The sequence below is a fragment of the Agelaius phoeniceus genome, chromosome 2 (genome assembly GCF_051311805.1).
Source record: "Agelaius phoeniceus isolate bAgePho1 chromosome 2, bAgePho1.hap1, whole genome shotgun sequence".
In the NCBI taxonomy this organism is placed as follows: domain Eukaryota; kingdom Metazoa; phylum Chordata; class Aves; order Passeriformes; family Icteridae; genus Agelaius; species Agelaius phoeniceus.
In genome coordinates, this window is record NC_135266.1 from 103,209,654 (window position 1) to 103,226,949 (window position 17,296).

General features: G+C 42.5%; 1 protein-coding gene across 1 annotated transcript in view; it reads left to right on the top strand.

The window, feature by feature from the left end:
* Positions 1 to 13,178, top strand: part of CYYR1 (cysteine and tyrosine rich 1) — a 29,596-nt gene extending 16,418 nt beyond the window's left edge. The window contains exons 5-6 of the mRNA XM_077174682.1: positions 6,983 to 7,140; positions 11,669 to 13,178. Of these exons, the coding sequence (XP_077030797.1) occupies positions 6,983 to 7,140; positions 11,669 to 11,802 (292 nt within the window). The 3' untranslated portion in view covers positions 11,803 to 13,178. The remainder of the gene's footprint in view (positions 1 to 6,982; positions 7,141 to 11,668) is intronic.
* The last annotated feature ends 4,118 nt before the right edge of the window (positions 13,179 to 17,296 follow it).

The following is a 17,296-nucleotide window of genomic DNA, read 5'->3' on the forward strand; positions in this document are numbered from 1 at the left end:
TGCAAGAAGGACCAGTCTTTGTTAGGCAAAACTTTGCAGCTGAAGTTGATTGGAATGGATAGAGAGCTGTGAAACAATGAAGACAAGATAGCTTGCTTGTTGAAACAGCAAGATAATGAAGGGCATCTCTGAAGATGCCTTGAAGCATGGCAGAGTTCTCTGTTGGTTTCCATATCTAGCGTTGACTTCTCTTGTATAGCCCATTGACTTGGAAATCTTGAGGAATTGTGACTTTTTATTACAGCAATTGGAATTTCTTTTTAAAAACTCGGTTAATCTGTGTGTCATTTGCATCCTGCCTTGGTGAAAGCGTTAAAAGCTCCATCTCTTGACCCTTTCTTTGTGTCTGCACAGTTGTCTCACTGACCACTGTCTCACTGTGTCTTGGTGCAGAATGTCCCCTGGCACACCAAAATCATGTAATGTGTGGCTGTTTTGGGGATTTGTTACAGGCATAAGGCAGGCAGCAGATAAGCCAGAAGGTGCTGAACTATCATTCTTTCTGGCAACTGTGACTCTACAGGTTTGCCTTCAGGCTGGGCAAAAATAACATCTAAGATACTCTCCTGGGTAAAACAATGCAGGTTTGACTGCCAATAGGTCAGAGATTCAGGATCTAACTGGTAATATGTCCAGAAGTCAGAATAGTTACTTAGGCTGCTCCAGCAAGAGCTCCCCAGAAGGGGAGCTGCAGGATTCACCTGCATTGAGCTCATGGAGTTTGTAGAAGCTACTATAATTACAATCAGTGTTAGAAAGAATATGTTAAGAATTACTAGAAATACCATTGCCCTGTGATTCTCCTAGGGGACTACACTCCGTAACCCAGCTGCCAAAAGTGATCTGTAACTGGGGTTTAATAACTTTTTGGAAGCCCACTTTGTCATCCTGACTTCTCTTGTGCTTTAATTCTTATAGGGGTGAAAGTTGAGCAGTGCTGCTGCTGCAGTTCTTATTAGTCCAAGTAACCAAGGGGTTTGCCAACCAAATTGGATAAATAGTCCAACACTGCCTCCCTCTGAATCACATTGAGTCTGATTAAGAGTCCAAAGAGTGTTTTTTCCAAACAAGAATATCTGGATCCAAGTACCAAAGATCATTGATTTTTTTTTTTTTGTTTTATTTTATCTCTGAGAGTTTTAAAAAATCACTTATCAGCTTTGTCACAGTTAGACACTGGCACAGTGCTTCTTTTCAAATGCCTTGAAGAGTGAGAAATTAAAGGGCATTTATTAATATTAGCAGTAGTTTTTCAAAGTGTATTGCATGCATTGTTACTAATTTTATTCTAGAGATGCAGTGCCAACAAATCATAAATACAGAGAGTTGGCAATAAATTAATTGGAGAACTAATAAAGTACTGGAATTGGGAAAGATGATGAGATGAAAGAGATCAGCTGAGCGAAGTCTGAGAGTGGCACATCTTTCTTGCAGTAACATGGTGATGAGTATTGTGAAGACAGAGTGAGAATACTGATCCCTGCATGTTTTTAACAACATTCCATACTTGGTCAAATTGTTGTAAAATTGCTAACGTTAGCAATTATGGGATGAAAAGACCTTTATGCCAGTATAAATGCATTTCTGGTGCAGAGCACTGTCCCTTCTGCAATGAGAATTTCTAAATTGATACAGTATTATAAAGTGAGCTGGGCTTTGGCAAGACTGGTAGCTCAAGCTCACCTGTGCTTGAGCCTGTGTCCTGCAGCAGAGGACAGGAGCCCAGACACTGAGGCAGAAAATCCATAAACACTCCATGGTGCATCCAGGGAGAAACAGCCCAAGCTCCGAGAGGGCTTGGTGGGCTCTGGACTGACCTTACTCTCAGAAATGAAACTTGGTAATATAGTAAATAGTGCCAAAAAACCTTATTTCCTGACTCTTTGACAGTCAAGAAAAAACAAATCTAATACCATGTTCTCAGGAAACAGCAAAGGAGGTTGAGAAAAAATGCAGTGAGGAGTGGCCAGGGCTTCAAGGCATGAAGCAGTCCCTGTAGGCAGACCAGCCAAGAGGGACCAGGTTTCTGCAGGGGAAGAGTTGGCTGGCAGGCACGATTCTAAATGTCTGTAAAACCGCATGCAGTGCAGAAGGAAGGGGTAGCTGGTAGGTGATGAGCTGAGGGCTAGGATCCCCAGAGAAAGCTATTGGGCGTTTAATTAAGAATAGTCACACAGGGGACAGTTTGCCAGACACATAATGGCTTTAAACTGACAGAAGGCAGGCTTAGATTAGATGTTAGGGAAAAATTCTTTACTGAGAAGATGCCAAAGTAATAGAATAAGTTGTCCAGAGAAGTCCCATCCCTGGAGGTGTTCAAGGCCAGCTTGGATGGGCTTGGAGCTATCTGGTCTAGTAAGAGACATCCCTACCAATGGCAGGGAGGTTGGAACTAGATGGTCTTTGAGGTCCCTTCCAACATAAACCATTTTGTGACTATATGACTCTTTTATAGTTAAGCCAGGAAATTCTTTGCCACCTGAGGCTGTGGGTCCTAAAATTTACCTGAGCTTAGGTCAAGGCTGGACAGGTTTGCAGAAAAGAAATCCATCAAGTGATACAGTAAAAAACTAACCACCTGTCTGGGACAGAAATGTTAAGCTAGGAATGAGATTTATATTCTTTCCAGTGGGATGTTGCTAAAAACAGGAGAAAAGCTTCTTCTTTAAATAGCTGATTTTTATCTTGACAGTGTCTCTTGACATTTCTACAGCTTTAAAATTACTTTTCCCCTCTCAGTCTTTACTTTCCCATGTGTTATTTTTCTGTGGCAGTCCTCTTCATTGGCTTTGTTTCTGTGAAGGACTTTGTAGGCACACAGTTTGTGGAAATTGGGAGTGGGGCTGCAGCTGAACCTCATCCCTCATGGGCCACAGCTGTGCAGGACAGGTGAACAGCATTGCAGGTAATGAGACATGGAGTGCCAAGGTGCCCTGACCAACCACCACAGGGTACAGGGGGCACACAGGTGTAATACATGTAGGATGAAGGGTATAAAAGGTTGTACTGAAGAACTATAAAGAGCTGATGCTTGAAGCCTTCTTCAGTGTAAGTTATACCTTCTCTGTCAGGACTTTGCATAATGTTTTCCTTCAAAATGTTCCCTTTTTTTAAAGCTTCCTAGTTGCTCTGTGATTCTGTTGTGTAGTTTCCAAGTCTTCTTTTGCTTTAGTCTTCTTTTGCAGAAAGTGTCACTTTTCTCTTGGGCCCTTTCCCTTGAACAGCTCTAAACCCCACCGTATCCCTCTGTGTCTCTATACAGAATTCTAAAATATCAATGAGAGAAAGAGGGAGAAAGCAAGCAGGTTTTAATAAAAAGGCATATTTGCTTATAGTATATTTGTTTTCAAAAATTCTGTAACAGGACAAAGAGAAACCTGAACATTTCAGAAAAAATACATGCTTATTTTTCTTCATATATGTGAGAAATGGAGTTGTAAAGGATTCTCAGAACCTCACTGAAAGCTCACAAAGCTTTTGTACATTTGCATGCAAACTCTGAGATAAGGTGTGCTGACTCAGAAAGGCCATGGAATAGAGATGACATTGTTGAGAGAGAGATTGAACTAGAAACAAGTTTCAAATAATGGCCTTGCAAAAAGACTAGATATTTTGGAGAATTAGAACTGTGAAAGATGCATTGTAGCAAGACCACATGGTGTAAATAATAGGTGATTGGTCTTAGAAGTATTAGCAGCATTGTGTGGCGAAGGCTAATAGGCTGAAAATTATTTATAAGGTATTATAACCAGGAAATAGGTTGGCTTCTGATAGAATGGCATTGAGTTTTACATCTCTTATGTCTCACCCTTCAACAAGACTGATACTGGAATAAAATCTTTTAAAATGCCTTTCTGTTGCCCTGTCTCTGTAAAGCTGGGATTTTCTAACACGTATAATGTAGTCATAGGCTTTCCACAAAAAGAACAAACATTTCTCTTGCCACTCTCTTGCCAGGATTTGATGCTGAGAAGATGCAGCCTGGTAAGTGGAGGCAATGAGCTCCTGGTTTCACTGGGGCCATTGTGAGGGGCTTTAAGGGCAGATCTCTGAGTCAGAGTGAGTTCACATTCTGACTCACCATTAGCTACTGGTATGGACTTACATGTATTCTGTTAAATACATTTGAAAGAGTAAATTTCCTTTAGTCCTCTCAATCAATATAGTTGTGCTGAGGCTCAGAGGCCTTTTCCAACAGAGGATTTCAGCCCTTTTTGAGTTTCAGGTGGAGGCAGATGCAGAGGGGTTTTCTACAGCTGTGTCATGCCAATGAAGAGTGCAGCCCACTTCTCAGCACAAATGGAGTATGGAATCTGGCTGAACATTTCTGGAGTAAATGGGATGCCTTTGAAAACATTGAAGGTGAACTATTTAAACTGTGTTATACAATGGGCTTTATTAATACAGGAATTTTAATTTAACACTGGGAAGTTAATGTGTACTGTGTGTTACATGCTTCTAGGATGGAGGTTCAGTTTTCCTCAGGGTGCAGCTGGTTGGAAGCACAAGGAGCTGTTGTGGTTTCTGGGGTTTGAGCAGATCAGCCAGGCAGAGTGTACCAGGGATGTGGGAGCTGGGCAGCAGTGGGCCATGAACAAAGCAATGCAGGACTGGAGGGCAGTGGTCAGCAGTGACTGGTTCTGCTGCTGGGAATCCAGATGGGAGGGGGATTATTTCTGCCTAAGGGAGTTCCCTGCTACTCTGATGCAGTGCTCTCACCAAGTGAATGTAGCAAAAGCAATAGGGAATCACTTGTTTGTAAAAGGGGTACCATAGTTTTTTAATTGTGATATGATTAGAGAGTCTTTTGGAATAAAGAGAGTAAAGTTTTAAAGCATCTTCTGAATCGAACTATTGTCTCCTATGACACTTTCTGTCAAGGCAGTGATGATGTTGGTCACATCTTCCAAGAGCATCTTTGAAAGGAAAAGACTTCTTTTTTCTTAGATGCCAGTTATGCTAGTTGTGTTTCTCAGTTATTCATGGTGGTTAATAAAAAGCACTTGATCTCATCGGCATTTTCAGCTGCTGGTTTTACAGCCAGGTGTTTGCTGTCATGAGTTAGGCTTCTGTTAATTAGGGCTTCATACATTCTGCAAAGCATTAACAGATTTGTTCTCCCTGCACACTCTTCATTCATTGCTGCAGAACAGCAGAAAACAATTTAGCTCTCTGGCAGTGTATTTATTACAACACCATATGTTCTGTGTTTACTTATGCTGTACAATTAAGTGATTGTACTGCAAATCATGGCCAAGTTCCTGAATAGCTGGGGCCTAAAAACAAGCTCTTAAATTCATATTTAGATTCCCAAATAGATGATCTTATTTTCAAGTATTGAGTCCATCCTGATTCTTGCTGAGTTTTTTGAGGTGAGCAAACAATCAGCATTTTGAAAAACAGGCCTGCTATATTTTCCCATGCTTCTGAGGGGAATCTAAACTATGGTTTAGACTCCTCTTGATATCTGTGGTATTGCAGTGCCTGTTATATTCTCTACATTGCAATAGTTCCTAATGAGGCTTGTTCATGCTGACAAACTATGAATTTGGATTGCTTAAAATATTCAGTAGAAAGGTTGCCAGCAAGGTTCCAATTTGGAGTCTTTGCTGAAAGATGAGGAGAGGCACAAAGTAAGAATATTTCTGTCAAGTCACTGGGCTTTTTTCATGAAATGGTAGGCTATAAATACCATCTTTCATATAACATGCTTAACTGCCTGTAGCTGGCAACTAACCTGAGTGAAGTAGGGTTCATCAAAAAGTCTGATTTTGCTCTCAGTATTATTGCAAGCTCTTCAGTATGTCTTAGTAAGGTTCTTTTTTTTTTGAGGTTTTCCAAGGTTTTTCTCCAACGTGTGAGTACAATAAAGCTTTCTTTCTTTTCTCTATATTAAAATTTCAAGGAAATTCTGATTCATTATTTCAGGAGCTGAGTTAAATTCTTTCCTCTGGATCATTTTAAAAGAAATTGTTTAAGACTCAAATATGTGTGCTGGCTAAAGCAGCAAATGTGTGAAATGGTGGTGTTGCTTTGCTTTATGCTGCTAATCCTTGAGAAGAGGATGCTGTCCTTACTCTGTGGGCTCAGAAGCACAGCAGAAGGACTTCTTGACCTAGAACAAAACAATGACAATGTTCTGTGAAAGTACATCATGCACATGGATGCTTCTGAAATATATTGCTGGGGATAACTTAGGCTTTCTTTCCAAAAGAAAATCATACCAATATGTCACTGTGATATTTTCTGAAAAATCCCTTTGCCAGGATTTTTCTCCTGAGAAGCTGAGAAGCCTCAGAAAAGAAATGTAAACAATAATTATCTGATTGCTTTGGAATGTGGTCTGGAGGTTGTTTACCCACAGGTGCATCTTTGGTTCCATGTGGATTGTTTTTAATTAATGACCAATCACCATCAGTTGTGTCAGGCTCTGAGGAGTCAGTCACAAGCTTTCATTATCATTCTTTTCTAGCCTTCTGATGTAGCCTTTCTCTTTCTTTAGCATAGTTTTAGTATGTAATTTCTTTTAATATAATATCATAAAATAATAAATCAGCCTTCTGAGAACATGGAGTCAAATTCTCGTCTCTCACCTTGTGCTGGGGACCTCACAGCACCACACCAATGCTTTTCAGAAAAAAAAGAGAGCTTACATGATGAGGGGAAAAGGAAAGAATTATTCCTCATAATGTAAGTAAAAGTAGATAAATTTAGATGGTCCTAAAACAGGAGGATTTAATATATGATAAATCAGCCGAGTGATCTGGCACAATTGCAAAGGTGACTTTGAAAGAATTTCTCATTTTCTTTTCAGATGTCTTTCATTTTTCATATTCACGTTGCCTTGATGGATCAAAATTTGAGGCATTTTCAATAATTAATATGCATTTTTTCCCACATAGAGGCTGCTCTTGAGAAAATAATTTTGCTTTGTAAACGTTACTTGTCTGAGTGTGACTGCATGTTTCCATTCCCCTTGCAGAGGCACAGCGATAGCTGGAATAGTTTTTGGCATAGTATTTATGATGGGAGTGCTTGCTGGGATTGCCATCTGTATCTGCATGTGCGTGAAAAGCACCCGTGAGACTCGAGTAGGGGTCATCCGAGCAACGCACATCAACACCATCAACACATACCCAGGTAAGGAGGCAAAGGGACAGCCCTGCAGGAGTGCCTGTGGTCATGGCAGGAGCGTTATCCTTGGATAGTTACAGCTCCACACTCGTGATCTGGTTATTAAAAGTCTTAGAAATGCCTCTGCCCAAATTAAGATGCAAGCGAGACCATATGCCAGTGACAATAGTATGGGTTTGGTCTGACACGAGAGAGAAAGAAATAGAAAATAGGTGGGGGGACGGAAAGGTAGGTGACAGAGACAGAATAAGGAAAATATCATCACTCCGGGGGTCCCAGCGATGTTCCATTGATCCTCTCCAGCTGGTCTTCTTGGTGGTGATGGTCCCCCCTGAAAGTATAGAATCCAATGGGATAATATGGCTCAGGCCAGGAAGGAAAACCCAGGCACTTTCCTGGGGCAGGGGGAGTTTTCCATTGTCCCTTACAACAGACTGGGTTCATTGCATCACATGCAGTCCTGTGGTACAAGGCTTCAGGAATGACTCTGGGGGGCACTTTGGTGGGGAGGGGGTCTTTGATGGATTATGGCACTCCCTCAGCTGCCTCTCCCATGTCCCATGGATGTCACCTGTGGGGCTGGGGGTTCCACAGCTATAATGAAGCCTCTAATCTGGCCTTATTATCAAGCAGAGCAAGATAGCCTGGGAGCCCAGTCCTCAGGGAGACTGGCCAATGCAAGGAGCCAGCTGCACATGAACAAGAACAAATACAAACACCAGAACACTAAAGAAGAAAGTGGGTGCCCAAAAGCTGGGCTAGCTCGAGGCTGATCGCTGCAGGCTGCCCTCTAGCAAGCTTGGTGATTATCAGCTCTTTAGTGATTGCAAGCTCTCTTAGGATCTCAGCTCTTGCTTGCTAGGTAGGGTGCCCTTGGCTGAGGCTGCAGCAGAGGCGAGAGAGGAGAAGGAGAGGTCCTGGCATTCCACAGTGATGGTTTTGTTGGGGGAGTCTGTGAAGGGTCCCAGTGGCAGCTCTTCTGTCGAATGGGCTAAAGTAGGCCCCTTTTATAGGGTTAAGGGGAATCCAAACTTGACCAATAGTAAGGGTTAAGTAACATAGCCTATAGGGTTACAGAGATAAGCTTTGGGGCAGGGGTCAGGGAACTTATGTTGCTGTCTCAGCAGTTCCTATTGTTTGATTCTCCATGGGGCCTTAGCCAGGTCCATGGGATTTACTACACACAGCTGAGCTGGCTTGTGTAAGGGAGGATGGGTGTTCACTGCCTCTGACCAGAGGTTACACCCAAAACCTCCTGCCCCTCCTCATTTTGGGGGGGGGAAACCTGGCTTCTGTGGGCTGTGGTCTCCCCCACCCCAAACTCTGCCAGGGAAGAATCTATGCTGGGTTTGGCTTTCTTGTGGATACATTCCCTCAGCCATGTTTGTTTTTCCCTCAGCCTGAGATGATTGAACAATAGCATCTTATCTAGGTGGTTTAGCTTCCAGTCTAAAGTTTCAGTCAGGTTTCTTCAGGGAGGCTTCTTTGGTTATAGCTTCTTTATACAGTTTTTGTTATAATGGGCAAAACTCTTTGATATCAGTGTTTGAGGCATGAACTATTTCAGTCTCTGACACAAAGTAAATGGGGAATGTGACTACAGCAAGAGGCTCTTCTCAGTCTGGAGGGGAGCAGCACAGCTCCTGCTGAGAAAGGCAGGACAGCTCAGCATGCAGTGTCTGGCAGCACAGCTCTGTCTGGGAGGGTTTATTCAGCTGCTGAGAGGGCTAAGGAGATCTGGCCAAGGTGACACACTTCACAGATGGGTGGCTCATGGTGCCTGCAGGAGTTTGTCAAACCCTTGCTCAGGGCAGTGCTGCATTTTACAGGACAAACCATTTCCCTGTGCTGGAGGCTCTCTGGCTATAGATCAGTTGTTCTTCTTTAGTGTTCTGGTGTTTGTATTTGTTCTTGTTCATGTGCAGCTGGCTCCTTGCATTGGCCAATGTAATGGAGGCCAGGCATATCACAGAAGGGGGAGAACCTGGGCAATAAGGTCTGTGGACCATAGTGCAAAGGCTTTGAGTGGTGGTGTGGAGTCTAATGCACCCTGAGCTGTTTTTTTCCCAGAGCTCACAAGCACTGCTGGGTGCTGCAGGATCCCAGGTGAATTCTACAAAAGCACATGGGCATCTCTGCAGGATGTTCTGTACTGCATGTCCCAGCAGGAGGGACTGCTGGCCAGGATGCAGTGCTCGATCTCTGCATCCATCTGGCATCATGCCTGAACTGGAATTTGGAATACAAATTTGGACAATGGTTGTAAAATCATAGAATGCACTGGGTTAGGGTGGACCTTAGAGATCACCTAGTTCCACCCCCCCAGTCCCAGGTGGGGACATGGTGCTGAGGTACCTCTTTGTGCCTTAGTCAAAGTTAGCTGAGTATTGGACCTGCTCAGTGCAAGCTTCTCTGTGAGTTAAAATTGTTTTGATGTAATTTTTTTGAGGTGCAGGCAGCAGCAGGAAGGCACAGGGTCTAAGGCAGAGGTGTCACAGGGTCTGCAGCATCCCAGGGGACAGTAGGGACCCCTTGTGCCTCTGGGGCAGTGCAGTTGTGTCCAGAGTAAGTGTGAGCTGGTACATATGGCTGTGTATGAGCCAGCTTGGTGTAGAGTCACCCACTGCACCGCACTTGTCAACTTGCACCACTCTAGGAGCACCAAAAGAGGTGGCACCAAGCCAGCTGGGGTCTGCAAGGCACATTTGCCTCAATTCCACATCTACCATATGAAAATGGCCATATTGTTGAAGAGAAAAGCAGACCCTGGATGCAGCATAATGGTGTTTGTGCAATTCAGTGACATTGTTAATTACAAATTCAGGAGCAATTGCCTTGGGATAACTTTGGGAGTTCATTGTTATAAAACGCAGAGGTGTTCCATGCATGAAGTCTTGTCATCCCACTCCTAGAGATCCCTACTTTTATATTCCCTCCTGTTGCAAAGGTTGCAGAGAACCTGAGTTGTGTTATGTATATTTATCAATAAGCTATGCAATACTTTTTATGTATTCCTTTATTGTACCAGCTCTAATGTCTGTTTTCTCCCTCACAGCATTAGGTTCCATTTAGAATGAAAGCATCTGTAATCATCCTTATAATTTCAACATTATTTTGTGTACAGAGATGGGTATGAAAGAAAATGGCATTATTAACCATGAATTGCTGAAGAGCTACTTCAAAAATAAATAGTTGCTGCAAGCTGTAAAAACAACAGCAAAATGAAAAAACTCCAGGGCTGTAACCTTTTCCTCCCCAAGTCTGTTCCTGCAATGACAGACACACCCTTATCTCTCAATCTCCAGGCAGTTTGACTCTATACCTCAAGGCTCTAGTTCAAGCATCAGTTTGAGCAGCTCTTCCTCTCAGCAGCAGCAGCAGCAGCAGGTTTTGGAGGATGGGGAAGCTTGGAAATGTTTTCTGTGTTCCCTGCTGTCATGAACACTTCTGGAATACTGACTGACCTGGTTTGGCTGCGTGGCTTGTGGCCAACACTGCCCTGCCATTACCTGCTTTGGACAGGAACAGCAAGTGTGAGGATGCTCTTGCTTCTGCCTCAGCCACAGCAGCGGTGTAGTGTTCAAGAGAGCAGAGCATGCTTTTCATGGCACAGTGGGATTTAAGTCTCTTCCCCCCATCACAAACATCCTTGGTTTCTGTTTCCACTCTTTGCTAGTACTGTTTTGTTGTCAGTCTGCCTGAGACATCTACAGAAGGGATAGGAGAGCATCTGTGGTGACATAAATGGACACATGAGCAGACTCTGGACCTTAAAGTTTGTAGAGACTACTCTATTTGGATGCTGACACAGAGCCCTTAGTTCTTACCTGCTATCATTCTGCAGCATTCACTGTCTTTTTTTTGTCAGTGAATGAATCCTTTTTCTTAAACATTATTAGAAGTAATTGAGGAAAAGTTTTCAGCTACTTCTGAATATTTTTGTTGCCTCCTAAATGCCTAATCCAGTTTATGAATGCTCGGCTCTCCTCAGATGTCCCCATTGGTGTGAACAAGGTGAAAGCTTTGCTCTTTCTCAGCCCAAGCTATGCTAAGATGTCTTGCCCTGGGAAGTGTGATGCTGCTGTGTTTGCCATGGTGTGGCACCTGGAGATCCAGAGGGTGTTTGAGGTGTCTGTGGAGATCAAGAGCCCTGACTGTTTCATTTTGACATGACATAAATGCCTGTTGCTGCTGAAGGAAGTGGAAGGGAATGGATCTGATAAACTCAGCCTTTCTCTCCTGAAAATGTTTAGCTCTACCACGTTTGCCTGGTATCATCTGCCATACAGGCACTCAAACCCTGTTACTGGCACAGCCTATTGGTAGGCACACAGCTAAGGAGGGAAGTAAAGGGCAATAAACAATGACTCACATTGATATAAATTGACTGTATAATGGCAGCCTGGAAAAAACTGAATGAATTGCCAGGAGGTTTATATCAGTTGCATGCAAGTCTGGATATCAGCAAGAAAATAATTGAAGGCTGCATCGGAAAAACAGTTTTTTAACTGTGTTCTTTTTTCTCCCATTTCAGTGGCTCCACCACCATACAGTTATGAACATGAAATGGAGCACCCAGCTGACCTACCTCCACGTTATACTCCAGCCCCACAGACTGTGATACAATATCCCCCACCCCCTCCATACCCTGGATATTCAGGGAAATAATTAACATGGCTTCACATGGATATTGACTGCCTCTTGAAATAGCCAGCACTGCTGGGACAATGCTATTGGCTCAGGGACAAATAGGATTGGGTTTTGCATCAACACATGTGGCCAGGTGTTGAAATAAACTGGAAAGGTTGTCAAGGCTCAGGATGAATAAAAATACTGTCCACTCTGGACCATCATGTTTCATGATTAAGTAACATGTGACCAAAGAAACAGTTCCTAAAAGTTAGTGTTTGATGAGTAGTGCTTAACACCAGTTCTTAGCTTCACCTGCAGCACATGGGAGTGGGGGTTTTCCCACAAAGGAATGTGCAAGTGGTGCAAACAGTTCAACAAAATGTTTCAAAAGCACAAGAGGGTGCTGGGGCTTATTCTGGAGGAAAGCATCAACTGTTGTCTTGAGGTAACCACTATGCCCTTCCTTGAAACAAGGGGAATAAGCAACAAGAAAGATTGAAGGTGTTTTCTGTTTCTACTTCCAGCTGATAATGCCCAATGATCACTGTGCATATTGGTCTGATAACCATGTTACAAGGAGAAGTGCTGGTAGAGTTTTCTAGTAATTAAAAATTTATGGGTAGTATTTTTGGCCAAGTGCAGATTTTTTTTTAAGTGCCTCTTTTTAAGCAGTTTGTGTCTAGTTTATGAACTGAAATGTTAACATAAGGAGAAGTTTTGTATGTGAAATACGCTAATTTATAGCTGATCTATTTTTACATGGACTTAAAACCTCTATACATTGAAAATATGCTAAAATGCCTTTTATACCAGCAAATGATGTTTTGATTTTCGTATAAAAATACTGAACCAGCAGAAATCACAAATAGTAGAAAAAATGCAAAACAAATATTAAAATGTCCTAGATTTTACATCAGTTCAATTGGATAAAGCCAAGGTTTAAGAATTTTTTTACCATTTATGAGGATATCCAGCCTTAGCAAAGAGATGAGGGTGGAGACTGTGAGCATCTGATTACTTTTGAATGTGTCTTGGGCAATTTAAAACTGTACGTCATCAAGTAATATTTTTACATTTGCCATGCATGCTGTTCAAACTTAATTATTCTCCACTATATGCAGTCCAGATCTTCATGACTTAAAATATTCCATGTACTTATGCAGGTAACTATAACTCTGCAGCAGCTATTTGACTTCAGAATAGCGTATTCAATTACCTAAAGCATCATCTTTCAGTGTTGAGACTATTGTTTTTCTCAGGTCTATATGCAAACCACAAAGAGTGGGTCTCTTCAAAAATTTAAAAGTGCTGAATGCTCTTGGTTTGAGTTGGGTGTCTGAGCAGTTTGAGAATGCTACAGCTGTGGCATCAACTGCAGGTTACTGCTGGTTCACAGAGATCAGAATGCATTTAAATGTTTTCCAGTGTAGCCTTTCTCTTCAAGTGTATTGATGTAGTAACAAATAAAAAAGCAACTTGCAAAAAAGGAGTTACTGTATCCCAGTGAAATCAGCCTCTCATAATCCCTGAAGTCTGGTGGTTTTGGTATTTAGTCCTGATTCAGGGAAGAATTGAAGCAACATTTAACTGAGCATAAAATTTATTCAGAGGCATTCTTGAAACAAGGCATTACTGACTGTTCTTGCTCAGATTTTGCAGTTGTATTTATCCTTCCCAAGCTGACTAAACTTACCCCCTTCAAACTCCTCTTAAAAGTGCAAATGGCCTCAGTCCCTGCCAGTGTAAATTCAGAGGATCTGTGTTGTGGCCATTGCCCACACTGAGTCCCCAAGGTACTTGTGACCTAGTCAGAGGAAAACTGAGCTGCGTCTCAGGTGTTTGGTTGCTGTTTGGTTACTCCTTGGAGTCTTCTCTGAGAAAGGAGAGTTGCATTCTCATTTCTGTTTTGCTGCTCAGAGGTGACAAGTCCTGAGCTGGCTTATCGTTACAATTACTTCTGCTCTGGGTATGTCCTGTGGCATTTCAGCTGTTACCCTGACCTGTCAAGAGATCCCAGGTGAAATCCTCCCATGAAGAGCAACCCCTTGTGTGTGGTGTTTTGGCAGTCCCTACTCAAAACCATATGCTGGGGTGTTGGTGTGCCTGCCAACATCATGACCAGCATGAAGAACAGATCAAACATAGCTTTTCCTGCAGAGAACCCTGTTTCTGCTGCATCATTCTATGCTAGTACATCAACACTTTGTAGTTTTGAATAATATTTTGGTGCCAAAAAGTTACCTATAGATAATGAGTATTGTCACTTTCCCATTCCTGTATTTCATTTCTTTGTGCTGAACATGAAGACACACAAATCAAAGAGGGGTTTGTATTTGAGTAATTCAGTCTTCTGGAAAATACAGAGAAAGGAAACTATCCTATAGATCATAAATCTTCCCTTAGAGAAAGAATTTTTCCACCCGTGACATTTGTCAGAACAAGTTAGGGAACAGATTTCTTGCATAAGAAGGAATTTCCAAGACTAAAAGTCTTTGATCACAGTTTTCTGTTTTTCAGCTTTGTGATTGCATGGTTCCTCTGATGATGTTACATAAAGGACATAGTGACCAAAGTACCTGCAAGGTTTAGGTTACTTATTCCAGGGAATATTATGGAAATGAGAAGTTGAGAATGTAGTAGTGATTGAGAGCTATTGTTTTTAATTAAAACAGCAGTGGGAATGTTCATTTTTGTATGTTAGTTAATGCTGTGCAGATCTGCATACCAGACAGTGATTTTAATCTCAAAGGACAACACATCTCTTTTCCTTGCTATAATGGCATAAAACAAAGGTATTGCCCTTTCAGCAAACCAGACAAAATTAGTATAGAGTAGCCTAAAAGAGGTGATGATTCCATTGAAAAGAAGTAAAACTGAGAGAAATGGAGAGCAGGATGGAGCCTAAGCGATTTATAAAACTGAAAGAATAGAACAAAAAAGTTGCTGTGTAACAAATGGAATCATTTGACAATAGTAAAGTTCTATTATTTGAGTTTAGTTGAAAAAATGGAAGTGTTCAGTGCCTGAAAGGTACTGCAACAAGGCTGGAGTGGCACTTGTATTTACAAGAGCATGTAGGAGAAAATGGGGAAGTTTTGCTACAATACACAAAAGTCCTTCATGAAGATGTTTAAGCCATAAATTAAAACATTTCAGTCTCTGACATATGGGAATTCTTCAAATGCTGTAGTAACTCTAAAAATAATTTTTTTAGAGACCATGGAATAAAACACAGCAGGTACTTAACAGCACACAGTAATAGCATCTAATACCCTGAGGCAAAAATTGCACCAAAGAATTAATGGAAGTTTAATTTATTTCTCGTGCTTCCCTAAGATATCAATGTTTGGACAAAAAACCTTGACAAAATAATGACCAGGACTTCATATCAAGTGGCTTCTATGATTACACCCAGAAAAGTGGTCGTAGCTTTTACATTGCAGCAATGTATGAGATCCAAAAAGCAGAGCCCTTGCCCAAGCCTGACTTGTGGTACACCCGTTCTAAATCCTGTTCCCACCCTGTTGAGACATTGGTGTACAGCAAGCAGAGGACTGAAAAAAAGAGATGTGATGGTCCATCACTTCAAAAAGAGAAAAAGAAATGCAGAAAAATATAATGGTGAAGATTTTTCTTGTTCTGTATGAATTTCATAGGACAGCTCACTGTCACTGTATGAAGGGAGCAATGAGCTGGAAGTGTGTTAAAGAGCTGCCATGCAGTAAGGAAAATAGCTGAGAGAAGGATCTGGGGAGCTCCAGCTCCAGGACCATGTCACTTAAGGTTCTGGAGGCAATAACTAGAGCAGAAACATTTATCTGTCTGGTCTGTGAAGATTAGGCAGTCAATATTTACACAGCTCTGGAAATGGAAAACATTAGTTATTTTTCTTGCCATACTACGCACCATTAGTGTTTACGTCATTAGTGAAGAGTAGAAGAGAGCAGGCTTTGGATGCCATTGCTACCACAATGATGACTCAGAGGGGACTAAAGCCAACAGAAACAAAAGGAAAGCCAAAGACAAGCAGTTCTGAAGAAAGTGTCTTTTTTTTGGTGAAACTTGCATATGGAGCTGGTTCCTTCACAGAGGTGAGTTGGCCTGCTGCCAGCAAAGGCAGCTGGTTTTGGACAGCTATGGTTGTGGATGATGAACACTGATGAATTCCAGGGACTGTTCGTGGATGTGATGTGACCTTGCTGTAATTCCTCCTTCGCCCATCTTTTTAGGATATTTAATTTTTTCTCTGTTAAAGGCCATTGATCAATCCATACAAGATGATCAGTTTTGCAGTTCAGCTTTAAAGTGGTAGGTTTTTGATGTGGTTTCCATCACAGGCCCACTTCCAGTTTTGCTCCCCATTTGGACAGGATGTCTCCCCCAGACAATGAGAGGCTTCTGAACAACAAAGGGACGTACCATTGCTGTCCTTCCTTCAGGACCTGTAATGTTAATCATGGATGCACTTTGCAAACACACCGTAGCACTTCCAATCCCAGTGAGGGAGCCTGCAGGAGCTACCAAATCCCAATCACTGGGCCAAAACATGTGAGAAATTACTGTGACATCTACACCAGTGTCCGGTATGCCTGTAATGTAAATCATTTTACCACAGTGAGTCAGGCTGCAAATCAGTTCTGGTTGGTTGGGGTCTAAAAATTGCACCCAAAAGACCTCAGGACCTGAGGTTCCAAATGGCACAGACATAATTGAATTAGCTGGAAAGTTGTTTTGCTTGGGTGTATCATGGTGAAAAATATCGTGGATTTACATCATTTCGACCATATCATACAGATAAGGCAAGGAATTGTTCATTTGAATCCAATTTTTTTTCTAAATTTTGATCAATATTAGACCAATTAGTTAGTGGAAATGGAGGATTTACCTCTGCTTTAGATTGTGTTTTGCTTTTCTCTCTCACCACTGCTGCATCTGACACAGAGGAAAAAGGAGTGCTGTCACAGCAACCAGCTATCCCAGGAGCCCTGCCAAGAAGGGTGGGAGAGCTCCACATTCCTCCTAGCCCCCCTGGATGCAGTAAAAGACTCTCCAGGACTTTCTCATGGCGCTGGCTGGGGCTGTGTGGAGGGTTGGGGCAGCCCCCTGTGGCCCGGAGTGGCCGGCTGCCTGCTGAAATTCTGCATTGCGCAGGATGCGTCCCAGAGCCAAGCTGGCACCAGTGCTAACTCGGGCTGGTTTGAAAGTGCCAAGTGCCTCCTGCAATCTGCCATCAGGAACCTGGGATGGTGAGTTTTGTTTGTTTCCCAGGGAAAAGGGCCAGCATTGGTGTTCAGGGTCCTGTGGTGCTAAGTGGCTGGCCCTCTGCTAGGGTTCTGAAAACCAGGCTACCCCTGCCCCATTTGTCACTCCGCCCTTCACCCCTCTCCATCCCACCCCTGCCCCGTCTATTACTGCCCCCACCACCCACCAGTGACTCCCTGCAGCAGCACGTGGGATCTCAAACACAGGCTTTGGGTGACACACAGACATTGTGGGCTGAGGGGCAAAGATGGGGTGGCTTGACAGGTGG